This window comes from Heterocephalus glaber, unplaced genomic scaffold (genome assembly GCF_053883595.1).
Source record: "Heterocephalus glaber isolate CG9 unplaced genomic scaffold, H.glaber_assembly_v1.0 deba00000122, whole genome shotgun sequence".
NCBI lineage: Eukaryota > Metazoa > Chordata > Mammalia > Rodentia > Bathyergidae > Heterocephalus > Heterocephalus glaber.
Genome location: NW_028258138.1, coordinates 58,037,793 through 58,056,625, shown reverse-complemented (window position 1 = coordinate 58,056,625; position 18,833 = coordinate 58,037,793). Strand labels below are relative to the sequence as shown.

The following is an 18,833-nucleotide window of genomic DNA, read 5'->3' as shown; positions in this document are numbered from 1 at the left end:
GTATGGAGATACCTCAAAGAACTAGGACTGGAAGGCCCATTTGACCCAGCTATTCCTCTGCTGGGTATCTTCCCCAAAGAATTAAAAGAATCATACCACAGTGATATATGTGCACCCATGTTCATAGCAGCACAATTTGTAATAGCTAAAACTTGGAAATAGCCCAAATTCCCATCAACTGGAGACTGGATAAAGAAAATGTGTTTTTTTATGAAATGGAGTACTACTCAGCCTTAAAAAGTGTGAAATTAGATACATTTATAGCTAAATAGATGCCCATTGAGGCAATACTCTTAAGTGAAATAAACAGGACACACGTGTAAATACCGAATAGTTTCTCTAGTGCGAGAAACTGAAAGTGTAAATAAGGACTAAAAGGTATAATAGATAATGTGAAATAGGAAGAAAAGGGGCAAAGGGGAAGGGGACGTGGTAGGGGTAGGGGAACGGAAAGAAAGGAATGGAATTACTATGAGAAAATGGAAAAATGGAAACAGAGTCTTTGTAAAAAGGGAGGGATGGAGGGGTTGAAGGAAGGGCTGGGCAAAGGTGAAAAATAAGAACCAAGAGAGATTATGCAAAGGGTGCAAATTTCCAATGATGAATGTCAATATATTGTATACCTAAATTGTACCAATAAAATAAAATTTTAAAAAGTATACATATATCAAAACATCCTATAGTACAAATAAATCCAAATAGTATTTGTCAATTGAAAAATACATAAAAATCATTGACATTATAAATAAATATTTTAAAATTTTGCAGATTATATTTCAATTAAAATTATGGTATTTATCATTGTTTGATTTCCTTTGGGTAGCCCAATTTCCTTTTACTTTTTAAAGTTTTATAAAATAGTTCTATTGAATATTACTGATCTATAATAAACTGTGTGTTTTTGAAGTGTACAGTTGGTAGTTGTTGGCATATGTGAAAAATCATTGCCACAATCAACATAATGCACCTGTTCATGGAGACGTTTCCTTATGATCCTGTATAATTTCTCCTCCCCAGGCCTTCTCATTTGTTAAAGCCCTTTCTTCCAACCCTCCATACCCGCCAAGCAATAAAATGCTTTTTTATGTCCATAGATTAGGTTGCTTTTTTATGTCCATAGATTAGGTTACATTTTCTAGAGTTTTATAAGACAACATATACCTTTTTGTCTGGCTGATTTCAGTCAGCATAATTACTTTGAGATTCTTCCATGTTGTAGTTCATTCTTCTGCTTGCTGAGAAATAATCAGATGCATGAATATACAATTTTTTAATGCATTCAACTGCTAATATTTGGCGCGTTTTCAAATAGACCTACATGAATATCGGTGTAGCCCAATTTCTTTGTTTCTGAGATTCAGGGTTCTGAATAACAGATCTTCAGGGTCAGAATAACAGATCTTATGGTTCAGAATAACAGATCTTTATTGAATGATGAACAGAAAAATATGATCAACTTAAAAACCTTCATCATGTGTAATTGTTGGGCAAGAAGAGGTTGATGAGATTCTGCAGAGTCCGTTGAATGGGTGCAGCTGACAGGTTGTCTTGGCTTCAGCCTGCATTATGTTTCCTGATGAGGTGAACCATGTCAAGAGTCCCAGACATTGTCAGCTGTTCATTGCTGAACTCTGTAGCTGATTTATGGATCCCCTGAAAGATGAGCTCAGCCTCCTAATAGTGAGGACTTGGTATGAGAGGCTACATTGCTAATGTTCCCTGGGTATCAACCCCAAAGTTTGGCTGCTTCCTAGCCTTTCCATCGCAGGCTCGTTCAACTTATAATGTAACAAAACATTTTTCTTTGGCCCCCAGCCATGAATCTAGGCCAAACTGATGTTTTCAATGTTTTGCCAGCACACATTATCTGCTGCTTTAAAAAAAAAACAAAAACAAAAACCACATCAATTCAAGCTGCTGCAATTGAATCTGCTTCTGGATTTGGCTAGTCTTCTTTTGGAAGGCTTTAACATATGACTGACAAGTTAATAGAGGGCAAAGATTGATTGCAGATTGTAGATTTTATTTTGGCTTATTTACAAGTATGCTACAAACTGTAAGAGAAAACTGTGAATACAAATCAATTATTTTCTTAGGCCTTGTGGGTTTCTCAGAGCTGTTTAACCAGTGATTTCCCTGCTGTAGATGCACTCCTGCTGTCTGCAAATCCCTGTGACTTTCTCGTCTGCTCCTGTGGTGTAGTTGCTGTGGAGAGCTTGGTTGATGCTGAGGAACTACTGGCCATAGAAGTAAGTCTTGTTGTTCAGGCAAAGTTCGGTGATGACAATGAGAAAACATTTTAGCACTGTTCTTCTTAAGGGACTGGAGAAGTGGGTTAACTCCTCCTTTGCTTCTGCCCAAAGTTCATTTACTGTAGAAGTGCACATTGTCAGGAGAGTAAATTTGGAAACTTCAAAATGTAAAAATTTCAACTTAATGACAAACATTTCTTTTCTTTGTTGTCTATCTGTACTGTATTTGTTTTTAATCTATTTGGGCTGCTTTTGTAGGCTTAGTATAGTTTTTTGTTTGTTTTTCAACAAAATTTTGTGATTATATGGTATATACAAATTGGCTTATAGAATTAGCATCTTTAATTTAATATTTTTTTCTCCAAAAATTCTTTATTAGTAGTATATGTTGTAGTATATAATGATCACATTCATCATGGGGAATTTGTACATGTACATAACACAACTTAATTCTTTTTTGTCCCTTTCCCTTCCCCTCCTTCTAGTCCTTCTTCCTCTCCCCATTTACAAAAGCTCCATTTCCACTTTTTTCCTTGTTTTTTTTCCTCCAAATCCTTCCCCTTCCTTTCCTCACCTCCCCCCGCCTCTTATTCTCCTTCCTATTTGAACAAGTTCTTTCTACTGCCTAATATGTATGTTCCATTTTGCTCCTTATTTATACTTTGGGTTTCTCGTACAAGAGAAACAATGCAGTATTTAAACTTGTGTGTCTGATTTGTTTTATAAGCATTTCAAGTGCCATTACAAACTCTTCACAAGAATTTAAATGGATATCAAAGTCCAGTGTGGTGGCTCATGCCTGAAATCCTAGCACTCAGGAGGCTGAGACAGAAGGATCATGAGTTCAAGTTCAAGGCCAGCCTAGCCTATATAGTAAAACACTGTCTCGAAAAACAAACAATAAAAAGAGGATATCCAATCTTCTGTGCCCCACCACATAGTGGTGAATATTTTTTAAGATAAATATTTTGTCTGTATATCAAGATTTACCTTACACTAAATTCCTACAAGTGAAATTACTAAGCAAGGAGTATGATTTTTTTATAGTCTCTTGATATACTTTCTTAATTAACCACTAGATTGTCCCCATTTCTCCCTGCATGATTGTATGGGAATACACACCTTATCCTGTGCAGTGACTGTTTGGATGCAATTCTATGGCAGGATGGGTTTTCTTTTCTTAAATGCTTTCTTTTGCAAGTATTTGAAGTGAATTTGCTCTGCAATAAAATTAGGAGAACTATGGGATCCCAAAAATAAGCAATAACATCTGCTGCCATAACCATGCAAGGCAATATAACTGACTTCACATAACCAGTTAGTGATCTGTTGCTATAAGGGAGGAGAGGGGCAGGGTGTTGACGGAAAGTTCTAAAAATACTAGAAACAAGCTGAGCCAGAGTGAGGAGCAGGCTATTGGTGACTAAATGCCAATAGGGTCTATTTGCCTTGATTTTCATTGTCACACCCAGAGTCTTGGTGCTTCCTCTCATTTCTGCCAGCCTGCAGCCCTGTGTGGGGAGGGGAGGGGAGGTGTGACACATAGCAGAGTGTGGTGCTTACCGCAGCCATTGAGAAATAACTCAAGGCATCTGTTTCTCTTTTTACAGCAAGTCATGGACATCTTGGGCTTTCTTCCTGAGGAGAAGTATGTATGCTATAAACTTGTTGGAGCCATCATGCACTCTGGAAACATGAAATTTAAACAGAAACCCAGAGAAGAGCAACTGGAACCAGATGGCACAGAAAGTAAGAATTACTTTGAAAACTGGCTTATATTTCTATTCAAATCTCTCATTCCAGGCCCATCCCCTTTGCTTTGCAGTTGGCCTCCATTCTTGGTTTTTGGAAAATATTGAAACTAATCATTATCATCTCCCTCAGTTAACTGTTGTTAAAAATATTTTCTCAACCACTATTCTAATGTATTATTCCCCTATTGCAGAATAAGCATCTCTCAAATATTATTTGAAGATGCTAGTGAATTTCCTATACTTATGTGAAAAGGGATTGACTAAAACTATGTACCTTTAGCATATACACTGTGGGCAAAATAGAGAAAGGAACAAATTACTGTAAAATGTATTAAGTGACAATGGAGGTGTGAACATAGGCCATTGGAATTTCAAAGGCACAGTAACTGCACAGGAGTGAAATGATAAGGATTCATTTTCTGTTGGTTTTCACATTTTCTGTTGGCTATATTTTAATTGAGGTAAGACATACATAACATAAAATTTGTCATTTTAGCTATTTTTCAACTGTACAGCTTAGTGGTATTAATTACGTTCACATTGTGGTGTAACTATCACTACTGCCATGTCATAGCATACATCCATACGTCTTTCCTTTTATGACTGAAAAGCATTCTCTTGTATGAATGTATCATATTTACTTATTCATTAGTTGATAGGCATTTGGTCTCCCCTCTACTTTTTGACTTTAGGAATAATGCTGCTAGAAACATTGTGTACAACTTTTTTGTGTACAACTTTTTTGTGTACAACTTTTTTGTGTACATATATGTTTTAATTTCTCCTAGGTACATATGTAAGAGTGACACTGCTGAATTACATAGAATTACATAGTAATTCTCTGGTTAACTTCTGAGTAACTGCCAAGCTGTTGTCTGTAGTGGTCACCTCACAATGAGGATTCCATTTCCTTCACATTCTCACCATTTGTTATTATCTACATATTTTGATACAGGCATCCTAAAGTGAATATGAAGTGCATTTCAATGCCATTTTTATTTGCATCCACAAAAAATAGATTTCTTTGAACAGTTCAGATTCAACCATTTATATCAAAACTACAATCTATTTTGTTACATTGATCTAAACACCATCTTTCCTTCCTCAAGTTAGTGGCTTTGGCTACAATAGAATGAATTTTTTTATTGTGTTTCCTTTTTCCCTCACTCTTTCACTCCTTTTCTTCTTTTCTTTTTTATGGCCAGATGCTGACAAAGCTGCTTTCCTCATGGACATTAACTCCTCTGAGTTGGTAAAGGGCTTGATTAATCCTAAAATCAAAGCTGGTAATGACTATGTTACCAAAAGTCAAAATATAAAACTGGTAAGGTGCTATTACCTTTCATTTGCTGTGATCAATACCTTGCTTGTCTAGCTTAGAAGTTTTCAAAGCTGTTGAGTTCTGACATGAATAAAATTGGTAAACTTCATCCCTTGCTTATTTGGTATAATGAATCCTTTAATGTAACAGATGCAAGGTAGCATGTTAGTTGAGAAATGGTCTCAGCCATGTAACTGGAGAGGCAGTCATGGCCCACCATGTAACATTCAGTAGCTTCTGTGGTTGAGGCATGGGGCCCTGTTTCCCCTCTAAATCCACTTCATCAGTTAACTTCAGTCAACTTGAAGTGGTAAGGTTTTGAAGAGGGGGTATTTGGGCGAGATCTTGAAAGATGGAGCAACTGCCACAAAGTTGAGGCAAGTGAAAGAGAGCTGGTGTTGCAGGTGGTAAGGCTGGATGTAAATGCAGCAGGGATCAGTGGGATTTGCATCAGGAATAGGGGTTGTCCAGTTGGTGTTAAAGAGATCAATCTGGTGAGTTCGACTGAGGCATGTTGTAGAACTGGGCCATTGTGAAAGTTCTTGCTCATCATGAAAGATCTTGCTCTCTCATCCTGAAGGATATTTAAAGATGAGAATGTAGTGTACTCTTTGACTAGATGCTTTTTAGGAATTAGGAAAACTTAGGGGCCTATTGCTGACACTGTGAAACAATGGGAAGGAATGAATTGGAATCTTGATGTGTGTTGCGATGTCCAGCAGGAGAGGCTTTCTTGCTCGGTGTAAGCAGGTGGAGCCTTAAAGAATTGGATGAGTTCTTGTCTGTGGGGCAATGTCTGTAACTTGACACATGCTGTCTAGTCCAGGCTTTCTGAGTTCTAAAAACCTGGGTGGAGAACATGGTTTAGTCCTAGGGAGCTCCGCCCACCGCAAGCCCCGCCCACTTGAACTGACTGCCTGGGCTGATGGCGCCACCTTATGGTCAGAGGGGGAACTGAATGACCAAACAGCCTATCTGGTTCAAGGGCCTGGGCACTAGTATTGAGTCGCCTCCTTTTTCCTTAGTTTCCTTACTTTTTCCTTAACAAGTTAGTTAATACTGATTTAGGCGATCTTCTCATAATGATTACTTTAATTCTCTCCATCAAAGAAATTGCTCTCAAGCTTATTTTCCCTCTTTCTGCTCCATCTTTTGCTGTCTTTGTGAGCCCCAAATCTACCCTAATCATGGCTCCTGTGTATCCTGCCCACAGGAAGGAAAATGACAGATTATTGTAGTGAAACTGGACATTCAAAACTACAAATTGCTGTTGTCAGGCCTAAGAAATTCTTGCAAGCAGGGGTCTCTCCCTAAAACAATATCTATAGTTCTTCTAATCTAATTAACTTGATTATTTCATTCAGTAGAATTCAAGATAAAGCAGACCATGTCTTTAATATTTGTGTTTATTAGTAATACTACAAAATTATTTTCTACTAATTTTCTCTCTAAAAACACACAACTTCAACAACGTTATAAATTTAGAAGGCTTTTGTTGGGCTGGCCTGGAAACCTAAAATTTATTTTTAGCTGGATATAGTTGCATGTGCCTTTAGGTCCCAACTACTTGGGAGGCTGAAAAAGGAGGACTTCTTGGGCCCATGAGTTTGAGGTCAGCTTGGGCAACATAGTGAGACCCTGATCACAAAATACATATATCACACATTTATATATACATATTTATTTTTTGGAGAAAAATATATTTTGAACTCCTAAAACAATCAACTCTCAAAGCATTGGAACATAACACATTTGTGAATTGGGCATTTCCTCTATGTTATTGATCAATAGTCAAAATGTTCATGGATTGACTGTAAATACAAATGATAAAAAGGAATTTTTAAAAGCCTAGGAGGGGGCTGGGGATTTAGCTCAGTGGTTTCACCGCCTGCTATGCAAGCTCAAGGACCCGAGTTCAATCCCCAGTACCAAAAAAAAAAAAAAAGCCTAAGAGAACAGGAGCACTGTATCCCTCACAATAAATCCATTTACTGGAAAGAATATAAGGCAGTAAACATTGGATGTCTGTTTGTGACCTGAACATTGTTAGTGCTTTGTTTTGAAGCTTGCATTTTCTCAGAAGCCCTCTCTGTTTTCTTTGGGTCATAATTTTTGCATTCTCATTGTTTGCTGAGACAAACTCCAGGAGAAACTATCCCAAGGAATGAGTTGCCTGGGTTCCACCAAGGGAGCTGGTTGAGCCTAGAGGTCAGCATTGTCGTGGTGGATACTAAGGAGCTTTCCCTGGCTAGGTTTCAACTTTGTTCTGAGAAATGTTAGATTTCAGGTGGGTGAAGAAGCAGTCTTTTTTGTGTGTGTGTGGGAGAAGTTTCTGATGAAGTAGATTTTGAAAGTCTTTGGTAAATGGCCAAATCCATTAATGCAATTTAACCCTCAATACTTGATCAGTTTTACATTTAGATTGAGTTTTTTTCCTGAGAAGTTCTGTTTGTAAGGACTGCTATTTCATGAATTTTGTTCATTTTTAGGAGTATTTCTAAGACCAAAGAGCACATTTCAAGCAAAAGTTGAATAAAGCTCATTCTATGTTGAAATAACCACATAGCACCTTGGGGACCATTTATAAGTCTATGGGTGGGTGTGTGGGTAAGTCATAGGAACTTAGTGATTTTAATTTTCTTATATATTGAAAAATTTCAATTTAATCACCCTAATAAATATTTTATTATTACTCATCAGTTATTCCCAATTATGGTAAAAATCACTGAAAAAGAAGGAAGTGGAAGAATGATGGAATCACTTATAAGGATGATGCAATAATGAAACTAATCATCACTACTGCATCATCTCCCAATTTTCAAAAAATTATATCGTCTAAAGTATTACACCATCTCTCAAGAAGGCATAAAAGAAGACAATGGGGAGAAAAAACCTCAGGTACATTCAGCCAAAAACATAAGCTGGAGGAAAGATACCCTCTTTCACAAATGGTGCTGGGAAACTGGCTATCCACATGCAGAAGATTGAAGCTAGGCCCATATCTCTCACCACATACTAAACTAAAATCAAAGTGGATCAAAGATCTAAGTAATAAAGCAGAAACAATTTACTGGAAGATAAAACAGGTAAAACTTTCGAAGACAGGTGTAGCCAAAGACTTTCTGAATGGAACCACATTCTTATGTTGCATAAGAAATAACACGAAGAATCAACAAATGGGATTATATCAAATTAAAAAGCTTATGTACAGCCAACAAAACACTCAACAGAGTGAAGAGACAACTTACAGAATGGGAAAATATTTTTGCTAGCTACTCCTCGTACAGAGGACTAATATTAGAATGTATAAAGAATTCAGAAATGATAACCACAAAATAAAAGACTCTATCAATCATCAAAGGGGCAACTGAAATGAATACACACTTCTCAGAGGTACAAATGACCAGTAAATACTTGAAAAAAGTTCAACGTCTCTAGCCATAAAAGAATCCAAATTAGAACAACACTGACCTTCTATGTTACTCCAGACAGAATGACTAACTTCAAGAAATCAAGTAAAGGGCCAGGGATTTAGCTCAGTGGTTTTGCCACCTGCTGCGCAAGTGCAGGGACTCGAGTTTGATCCCAGGTACAAAAAAAAAATTTAAAAAGAAATCAAGTAAAAACAAATGCTGGCAAGGATGTGGGGGAAAAGGAAACTTCAACATTGTTAGTAGAAATGTAAATTAGTATAATCACTATAGAAATCAGTATGGAGATTCCTCAAAAAACTAAAAATAGAAATTCCATTTGACCCAGATATTCCCATTCTCAACCTTCTCAAAAGAGTTAGAGACATCGTGTTACAAGGATACATGCACACCCATGTTTATTGTAGCACAACTCATAATAGCTAAATCTTGGAAGCAGCCTATATGTACATCAACTGATGAATGGTTAAAGAAAATATGTTATTTATATACAATGGAGTGCTATAGTGCTATAAAAAAGGACAAATTGGAGTCATCTGTGGGAAAATCAATGCACCTTAAGATGATAGTGTTACATGAAATAAATCAGGTATACAAGCTTAAATATGTTGTGGTTTCTCTTATATGAGAACCCCAAAGTATAAATAAATTAAAGAGCAAAATAAAAGATGGATAATAGGAAACTGGGAGATAAATCTTTTGCAAATGGGAAGGGGACCAAGACCTGGAGGGAGAGGGGAGGCCTGGGAGGAGGAGGGAATGTAAAAAGAATTAAGATGTGCTATGCACACGCACCAACTTCCCACGATGAATGTACATAATCATTATGTAGTGTAAACATGTGCTAATAAAAATAAATTTTAAAAAAGAAAAAAAAATGGTCTCAGAACAATTTGTTGAAGTTAGCATTTGAAAGGACAAGGAGAACAGACATGAGAGAAGAAATGTCATGCAGGTTTTGCTTAGCACTCAGAAAAATGTTACAATGATAGAATAACAAATGCTCTGAGGATCTTGTGAGGCTTTTCCTTAAAACAGTAAGTATTGAGATACTGGGTAATATAAGCATATAAGTTTGTTAGTACATTTCAAAATAATAATTTATATCTACTGTCTATATTAGTCCGTGTGATATATGCTACACTGCATTAAACATTTACACTGAAATCTCAGTAACAACAAAATATTTCTTATACTAAGTACCATACAGATTGTACAGCCTCCTTCTATTTTGTGGTTATACCATCTTAGACACATTGCTTCCCATGTTGCGGCACAGGCAGACAAGGTAATCTATGGAGGAAATGTAGTCACCTCAAGGGCTTAGGGTAGAGGTGATATCCCTTTCATTCATGTTTCTTTGGGAGAATTACATTATCCCCTTCTCTGTGGAAGAGCTAAGAAGTAGTCTTTCTGGAAAGAGACAATGGTACAGTGAATGGTAGCCTCGTTTCTATTACATGTAATATATATAAAACATTCACAAGTATTATCTCTTTCAATTCTTATAATACTCAGAGATAAATAGGGAGGGAATACTCAAGTTTTTCCAGTTGAGGTAATTGTGGCTAAGGGAATGTAGGGAACATTCCAAAGGACATACAACTAGTATTTGGGTACACACATCTTAAATATGGAAAGTAAACAACTGTACAAATTTGTGGTGGAAGACAGTCATTTTGATTTCATGAAACTCTGTAAACTCTGCCTACCTGGTTATATTGAGGTATCTGTTATATCTATGTTGTTTAAAACACTTAAACAATAAATCAAAAATCAGCTTTGTAGCTTAGTTTACTTTATAAACCAATAAATCTACTTCTACTGTAATACTAACAGTATTACAGTCTGCCTACATTTTCTTCCTTCTTGATGGCATAAGCATCTTGAAGACAGGAATGGTATCTAGTTTGTCTTACTCTGCCAGAATCCAGCACAGTGCTTGCAGTCTGTAGGTGGTCCACAAATGCTAAAATAGTCTACTTTGAGCAGAACCTGAGTTGTGTTCAGCAGCACAAGAAATTGAGCTATTTCTTGGCATGGTGTTAGAGATATCTGGCAGTAGTTTCTTGGTACTTTCTTAGAAATTCTCTATGACATGCATGCATGACATATTGTTATAGAACAAAGTCTCTCTTTTTATAAAACTGATGAGGGGGACTAAAATCAAAATTTTGCCTCTTTAATATATATTTTAGGTGTCTGAGTTATCACTTCAGCCTTTATTATAACAGAATCAAGGGAACAAGCTAGTCTATTATTATTCAACATAAAACAATAAACCATGTTGTTTCTCTCTGTGTTTCTCCAAGAGACAAAGTGAGAAATTATACTTTAAGGATTTTCTTTCCTTAGGAATTTTACTGACTTTATAGACTTAATTGACACTGCTAAGGATAGAGTTGTGTATGTCAGTTGATGAAAATTATAAAAGGTGAGAAAAATTCTGTAGTGTTAATGTTCCATATAACATTTAGTTCTAGCTCTTATATTAACTCACTCTGGTACCTTGGTCAGCTTCCTCCCTTTGGACCCCGCAGTGAAGAGGTTGAATGACCTCGTGTTTCTCACCAGAGAACATTTGGCATCTGAGATGGGATAATTCTTCATGGATGGGAGTATCCTGCACTTGGTAGATACCTGACATTCCTACCTCCTCTCATATCCTCCTTGCCTATACTAAATATCAAAAGCATTCTAAGTCATCCAGACAACCAGGAAATGGCTCCTATATTTCCAAATGCACTTCTCCCAAGTTGTGACCACTATACCTAATTATGAGCAACTAAGTTTCTTTGGGTCTATTATTTTTTTATTCCAAGAGGGTTGCAACTATGTCTGTTAGATTAATAATGACAAAATGATAACAATAGTGTCCACTGAGTACTGACTATGGATGCTATGCTAAGCAATGGGTATAGATTACCTCATTCAATCTTAATAGCAAAACTTAAAAATGGATTTTATTAATATTTCTATTTTACAGCTGAAGATAGGGAATCTTAAAAAGATTAATGACTCAAGGCAACACAACTAATAAACACTGGGTTGAAGATAAGGAACCGATAATGAATGAAAAAGGAATGAGAAAGGGGAAATTAACATTTATCAGATACCAATTCCAAGTGTGCTCTGAAGTCTACCTCCTATCTTAGTGGATCTCTTATAACAACCTTAAAATATGCATATTTTATTGTTATTGTATAGGTAAGAAGGGTAATTATCAAAGTGGTTAAAAATTTGACTATTTGACTTTATTTCCTTTTTGCTCTCTGTTGTTCCTATCATGAAGAGCAGTAATCAATTTTCCATGAGGTTATTATAAAAATAGCTTACAAATGGGTCCTTTTAGCTCCTGAAAAGTAGAAATATGAGGTTAGCTTCTTTCTTCCCCATTCATTGGACAGAAAAAATCATGAAAAGGATTAGAATTATTACTTAGTGAGCAGTCTATTTGTCTGTGGGTTTCATTAATTTACTCAGTGGACACTGACCTGGCTATGTCTCCCTCTGCCTAAATCTTTAGGCTTTGTATTCCTCATACCTGACCAAACAGCTTTTCTCTACCCACTTCTTGAGTACTTAGGGTCCTAAAAGGATGAACCTATTTTCTTTCTAATGTTTCAAACTGACTGCTATGAACAGTAATTTCCTCTTGATTATAGGAGATGAAAATCTGATACTTTATTTGTACAGTATGTTCTTGCAGCTAATGGTAATAAGAAACTGATGCCATTGGCTTATGGATTTCTGTGGCAATGACTCAGAATAACTGCTCAGAGAGTAGGTGACTCATAACTAAATCACCAAATGGCTCTGCTGCACGCCCTCTCCTTGGCAGGAGGATGGATGTAACAGCTATTGCATATTGGAGCACATTCTGTTTCCAGGCTTGGAGAGTGTCCAGCTGAAAATCACTCCTACTTGAAATCTGTGGGAAATCTACTATAGTAGCAACACTTTTAAACTGTGGAAGCAAGATCTGCATTTGTGTAACATCATCCAGGCTTCAGAGTTTGGAGCTCCCTCTAGAAGGCTATGTGAGAGCTTTTGCCACAGCCCTCCAGAGAAAGGACATGCTTCCTTACTTTGACAGTAGGAAAATCTGAGTCAGAATTATATAGCAAAAAGCTATTCTCCATTCATGGAAGTAAGTGCCACACTGGAAACTATTATAGTCAAGAGGTGGAATCCAGGACTAGAGATGCCAAATGTTATGCAGTTAATAAACAGCAGTCACAGGAGCCCCAAACCAAGGTCTAGGGATTAGCAGATTTTTAGACTACTGTGTCAGTGCTTTGCAAACCTTATTGTGCACAGTGACAAAGAAAAAGAATTATTATGGCACTTGCTAAAATGGTAATGAAGATTTTATTCAGGACAATTACAATAGAGGTATTACAATAGTGGAGAGACGTTGGGCTCAGGTCCAAATACAAGGAGGACAAGGTGGGTTTTGTAGCCAAAGAGGAGAGGGAGGAGGTCATTGGATGGGAAGTTATTAAGAGGAGACATCAGGGGTAGAGAAATTCCTGCTGAACTGACTTACCAGGTTTCTTTCTAAAGGAAAGGTAAGAATTTATACATGAAAGGTATAAAGAACATAATCACATGTCAAGGGTGAAGAGATTCTCTCTAAAGTAATTCTCTCTAAAGCAGGATTTTTGCTGCAACTGGGTTAGGCAGGTCAAAGATAAGTCAGTATTAGGTCAGAGGAGCCTAATTAAAGTTTGCGCAAATAGAGATTTTGTCAATAGAAAGCAGCAGGAATTGCTGTCAGATTAATCTAAGTCAATCAATCTGATACTGTCCTTTAGCTGAATATTTGCATCTTTTATATCTCTCAGAAGATGTCCATCCTATAGAACTTAGGACCACATTTTGAATAGCAAGTCTTTAGAGTCCATTGCCACACACTACCCTGGACCACTTAGTCCTTTAGTAGCAGGAACACAATTTTGGTCACCTATGCTTTTGATACGAAAGCAGCAGACCAGCTCACTACTTTATCCTAGCTTTGCTTTTTTTTTTTTTTCTCTTTTCCTTTCCCTTTCCCTTCCCTTCCTTTTCTCTCTTTCTTCTTTCTTTCCTTTCATTATACTCATCAGAATACTAGAACCACACGTCAGTAAGTTACATCATGATTTAGCTAGAAGGTGTTTACTGATGGACACTGCTCAGGATTAAAATTAACACTGCTACCAGATAAAAGAATATTTTCACTGTGATTTCTGGGTTATCTGTGCTGTTGGTGCCCTGTCCAAGTCAATATATGGAAAGATATTTATGTGGCTGGTGGCTCGAATCAACAGGGTTATGAATGCCAAGCTGTCAAGGCAGCTCTTCATTGGCATTCTTGACATCACTGGTTTTGAAATCCTTGAAGTAAGTATATTTGGTAAGAATGAAGCCAATCCATATTCATGAGGAGTTTAGAAAATATGACTTGAACATGGGAAAATAAGCCCAAAGCATTATAAATATCGGAGTCCAAACCTAAGGGCTGCTTTGGTTAGAAAAGAGCTACCAGTAATATTAATAGTAATAGTCATTACTATGGAGCAAGGGTTTAGCTCAGTGGTTCTGCCGTCTGCCTTGCCAGTGCAAGGACCCAAGTTTGATCCCCGGTACCAAAAAAAAAAAAAAATACAGTAATAGTCATTACTATACTTAATATTAAAAATTAAATTTTTATTCCTCAGACAAAGGTCTACTAACTCGAATCTATAAAGAACTTAAAAAAATCAGACCTTCCAAATTTAAAGATCCAATCCAAAAATGGGCATCTGAAATGAACAGACATTTCTCAGACAAAGAAGTAGAAATAGCAAATAAATACATGAAAAAATGTTCAACATCACTGGTCATTCGAGAGATGCAAATGAAAACAATGCTGAGATTCCACCTCACTCCAGAAAGAATGGCTACTATCATGAAATCAACCAACAACAAATGCTGGAGGGGCTGTGGGGAAAGAGGAACACTGCTCCACTGCTGGTGGAAGTATAGATTGATGCAAGCACTGTGGAAATCAGTATGGAGATACCTCAAAGAACTAGGACTGGAAGTCCCATTTGACTCAGCTATTCCCCTGCTGGGTATCTTCCCCAAAGAATTAAAAGAATCATACCACAGTGATATATGTGCACCCATGTTCATAGCAGCACAGTTTGTAATAGCAAAAACTTGGAAACAGCCCAAATGCCCATCAACTGGAGACTGGATAAAGAAAATGTGGTTTTTTTATAAAATGGAGTACTACTCAGCCATCAAAAATGAGAAATTAGAAACATTTATTGCTAAATGGATGTACATTGAGGCGATACTCTTAAGTGAAATAAATAGGACACACATGTGTAAATACCAAATAGTTTCTCTAGTGTGAGAAACTGAAAGTGTAAAAAAGGACTAAAAGGTATAATAGATAATGTGAAATAGGAAGAAAAGGGGCAAAGGGGAGGGGGAAGTGGGAGGGGTAGGGGAAAGGAAAGAGGGGAATGGAATTAATATGAGAAAATGAAAAAATGGAAACAAAGTCTTTGTAAATAGGTAGGGATGGAGGGGTTGAAGGGAGGGTAGGGGAAGGGGGAAAAATAATAACCAAGAAAGTATGTAAAGGTGCATATCTCCAAGGGTGAATGTCATTATGTTGTACACCTAAAATGTACCAATAAAAGGATACACAAAAAAATTAAATTTTTAATTTTATTTAATTTCTTAATTCAGCCTTAAAGGTAAGCAGAGGGAAATAAATCTTTTGTGATTCTGAATTATAATTCTATTATGTGTTATTTTACCCTAATAAACTTTAGTTTCTAAATATATCAGAAGGAGACACAAATTAGATTTAGCATTTTTTTTACTGATTGGGTCTATTTGGCATCATATGATTATGGTTATGAGTTTACCTTTAATATGAATTCTTACAAGTGAACCTTTTTTTAAATTTTTTTATTTTTTCAGGGGAAAACATGCATGCATTTATTTTTAAGAATTCCCAATAAGGGGGGAAAATTCAACACCTTTAAAAATGTGTTTATTTTGTTAAAAAATCAGTTGTGTACAAAAAGTGTTTCATAGTTTTTAATTCTCAAGACAAATACCCAACCCTCCACCCACAGCCCACCCTGCTTCAATGGTATTTCTGGTAACCCACCCATTTTCCCCTTACAGGAAGTTAATGGCTCAGAATAGACCCTCTACAAATGATGTCACACATTGTATTTGCAATATAGATGAAAAAATCTTGTGGCATAGGGGTAAGGGAGTGTTACTATCTCCTTTGTCCTTCTTTGTTACTGCTTTATTGGTCTGATCTAGTCTCATAAACCTGCATCATCACCTACAAATGTAAGTTGTGAATATGCCACCTTTTGCTTGGTTATTTCAACCATGCTGCTATCTATAATCAGGTGTGGCATAGCTTTTTGGTTTGGTCTGAGTGTGAGTGGATAGAAGTCAATGCACTGTGCTGTGAACGACCCTTATCTGCTTGCTGTAACCTATTTTTTTACAGGCATTGTAATAAAAGCTAGACTATGTCTTTGGGGGAAAAGAGACTTATTTAATGTTATTTAAAGAATTTTCCAATAGAAAATGAAATACTGTTGAAAATAATAATCTATTTTTTAGCTTTCAGCAATTGATGGTGCTCTGTTGTGGTGTCTGCTGGAAGTCAACTGCCATTATAGGGATTCTCATTAACCTCACTGAGAAAGAACCTTGCTTGTTAGCTTCTTAGATCTCTACTCTAAACAGTCTGTTAGTGATGATAAATTCTGTAGGAGGGTCTATTGTGAACCTTTATTTTTATCTCTTCTTCCTACATGTTCATGTCTTTGAAGTGTAATAGCTCTGAGCAATTTTGCATTAATTTTACCAATGAAAAACTACAACAGTTCTTTAATCAGCACATGTTAATTCTGAAACAAGAGGAATACAAGAAAGAAGGCATTGACTGGGTGTTCATTGACTTTGGTCTGGATTTTCAAGCTTGCATAGATCTCATTGAGAAGGTAATAAATGATTTTTTTCCTTGTCCATTTTCACTTAAGGAAAATTGTCTTTGCTTGCCATGTTAATCCATGTTGGGAATCAGCTTCTGTCAGGGATGGGAAATGGGACTAGAAAGCCTGCACATTTTCTCTTGATAGTCTTTGCATGCAGCACCCATGGCATCCTAGCAAAGCTCTTACGTAGATTGCCTCATTCCATCACCTCTAATGAAGACTGTTACTGCACATTTGCAGCTTGCAAAGCCTCCCCCATTTATGAATGAGGATATTTGGTGAGATTAAAAATGGCTATGCTTTTAACCAGGAAAGTCACAGGACTGAAATGTGAGCACTATAGGGCCTGGCTGTTTAACATAAGGTGAATGAGTAGACCCAGAGAGACTTAAGGAAATTTGACAAATTCGTATGCAAACAACTGCTATGAATCCTTAAGGCCACTACCTTGCAGATACAGTTCATTCATTTAATGGGACAAGTACTAGTTAGTTTAAATAATTTATGACAATATTTCATGGCATATTAATAAATTAGCTGCAATGTAGGCTTCTGAATTTAGTGATGTTGCTGAGAATTCTGCGTGGTCTTTTCTGGGGCTTCATTCCCGGAGCAAGCATGGTAGTATGCCATCAGCTACATCCCCCATGTTTCTTGCTGTGATCATGAATTGCAATGAATATTAGAGATAAATATGGATGGTCCAAAGCCTTATACTTTTTGTAAGTTCTCTAGCTATGCTGTCACATTTTATTTTCTACAACCTTGTCAGGAAGGAGCTAAGGGACTGACCCGTCATTGTCTTCTGCAGGCTTCAGACTTTATCAATCAGTGTCATATCAATTTTATTTTATAAGTTTTAGGTGAAACTAAATCTTTGTCTAAAATAGCTACTATTCCTAACAGAAATGAACATCACGTTAATTTTACTTATTTTATAATCAGTGAACTTCCTGGAGGAAGACAAGCTAAGAAAAAAATATGGTAATGGAACCACTATGAGGTGTTTAAAAGTAATAGTAAATAACCAACCATAATCTGGTAAATGTTTTGTGGCATCATAAAAGCTGTGGTTTTCTGATTAAAAAGAAAAGGACAGATTTAACTTCTGGACACGGTGATCTGTGGTATCTGATTACTTTATGATAAAATGCTATTTTCTAACATAGAAAGTTGGAATATAGAGATTGTTCAGATCATGAGAGATCTAGGAACATCATTGATTTTTTACTTTATCTGAAGGCTATTGCACGTTTATGCTAGCTTCAGTTGTTCCAAGTAGCACTAGCAATGTGGATATAATTTCCCACTGCATTTTCTGCTGATAGGTAGTGAGAAAGGATTACTGACCAAATGATAGAAGGCAAAGATAAGTCCTTGTTTTCCTAGAAACAATTTCAAAGAAACTCAGGTCAGGTAAATGAATAGCAAAACCTTTCTTGAAAAGATTTTGTATTTAAAACAACTTCCATTGCATTGATTTGGGCTCTATGAAGAAAACTTGTAGTTAATATTAAAGAGTTAGTCCTTGGAAAAACCATGGAAAATTTTTTAAATTCAAAAGAATTAAAATATATCCATAAGCATAAAATATTTTAAAACATACATTCTTTGTGTATATGTAAGGAAAAAATTTTTCTAGTGTTTTATATTTTAAAGTTTACAAAAATTTATCTCATACTGAAATAATAAAATATTTTAATACCAATTTTAGTGTTAATTTGGTCTTCAAGTTCACAGTGACTTCTATATATAGTCTGTGAACAAATCTGTTCCAGGATTAGCTTACTTGAAACATTCTAGTTTGCTTCGAATTTGAGTCAAAATTCACATGTTAAAGTATTAGTGTAAGGTTATATCTTTATGGCTATTCACAAGGCATTAATGAGGAGATTATTTCTATTTTTTCTTAACAAATATGCCCCCCAAATTATTCATCTAAAAATGTGTTTCTGCTTCAGTGTAGTAACCTTGAAAGGTTATATCCTTCTTCCAATAATTCAATTTTTTAAAATTCCCTCTCAGTCTTGGGACAAGATTTTAGAATTTTATATCAGCCTTAAGAG

The 18,833-nt window shown here is 36.2% G+C and overlaps 1 protein-coding gene across 1 annotated transcript in view; it reads left to right on the top strand.

Annotated features, from left to right (window-relative positions):
* Positions 1-18,833, top strand: part of Myh15 (myosin heavy chain 15) — a 78,049-nt gene that overhangs the window by 23,952 nt on the left and 35,264 nt on the right. The window contains 5 exon segments of the mRNA XM_087214915.1: positions 2,146-2,249; positions 3,863-4,001; positions 5,212-5,328; positions 13,992-14,143; positions 16,603-16,773. Of these exon segments, the coding sequence (XP_087071041.1) occupies positions 2,146-2,249; positions 3,863-4,001; positions 5,212-5,328; positions 13,992-14,143; positions 16,603-16,773 (683 nt within the window).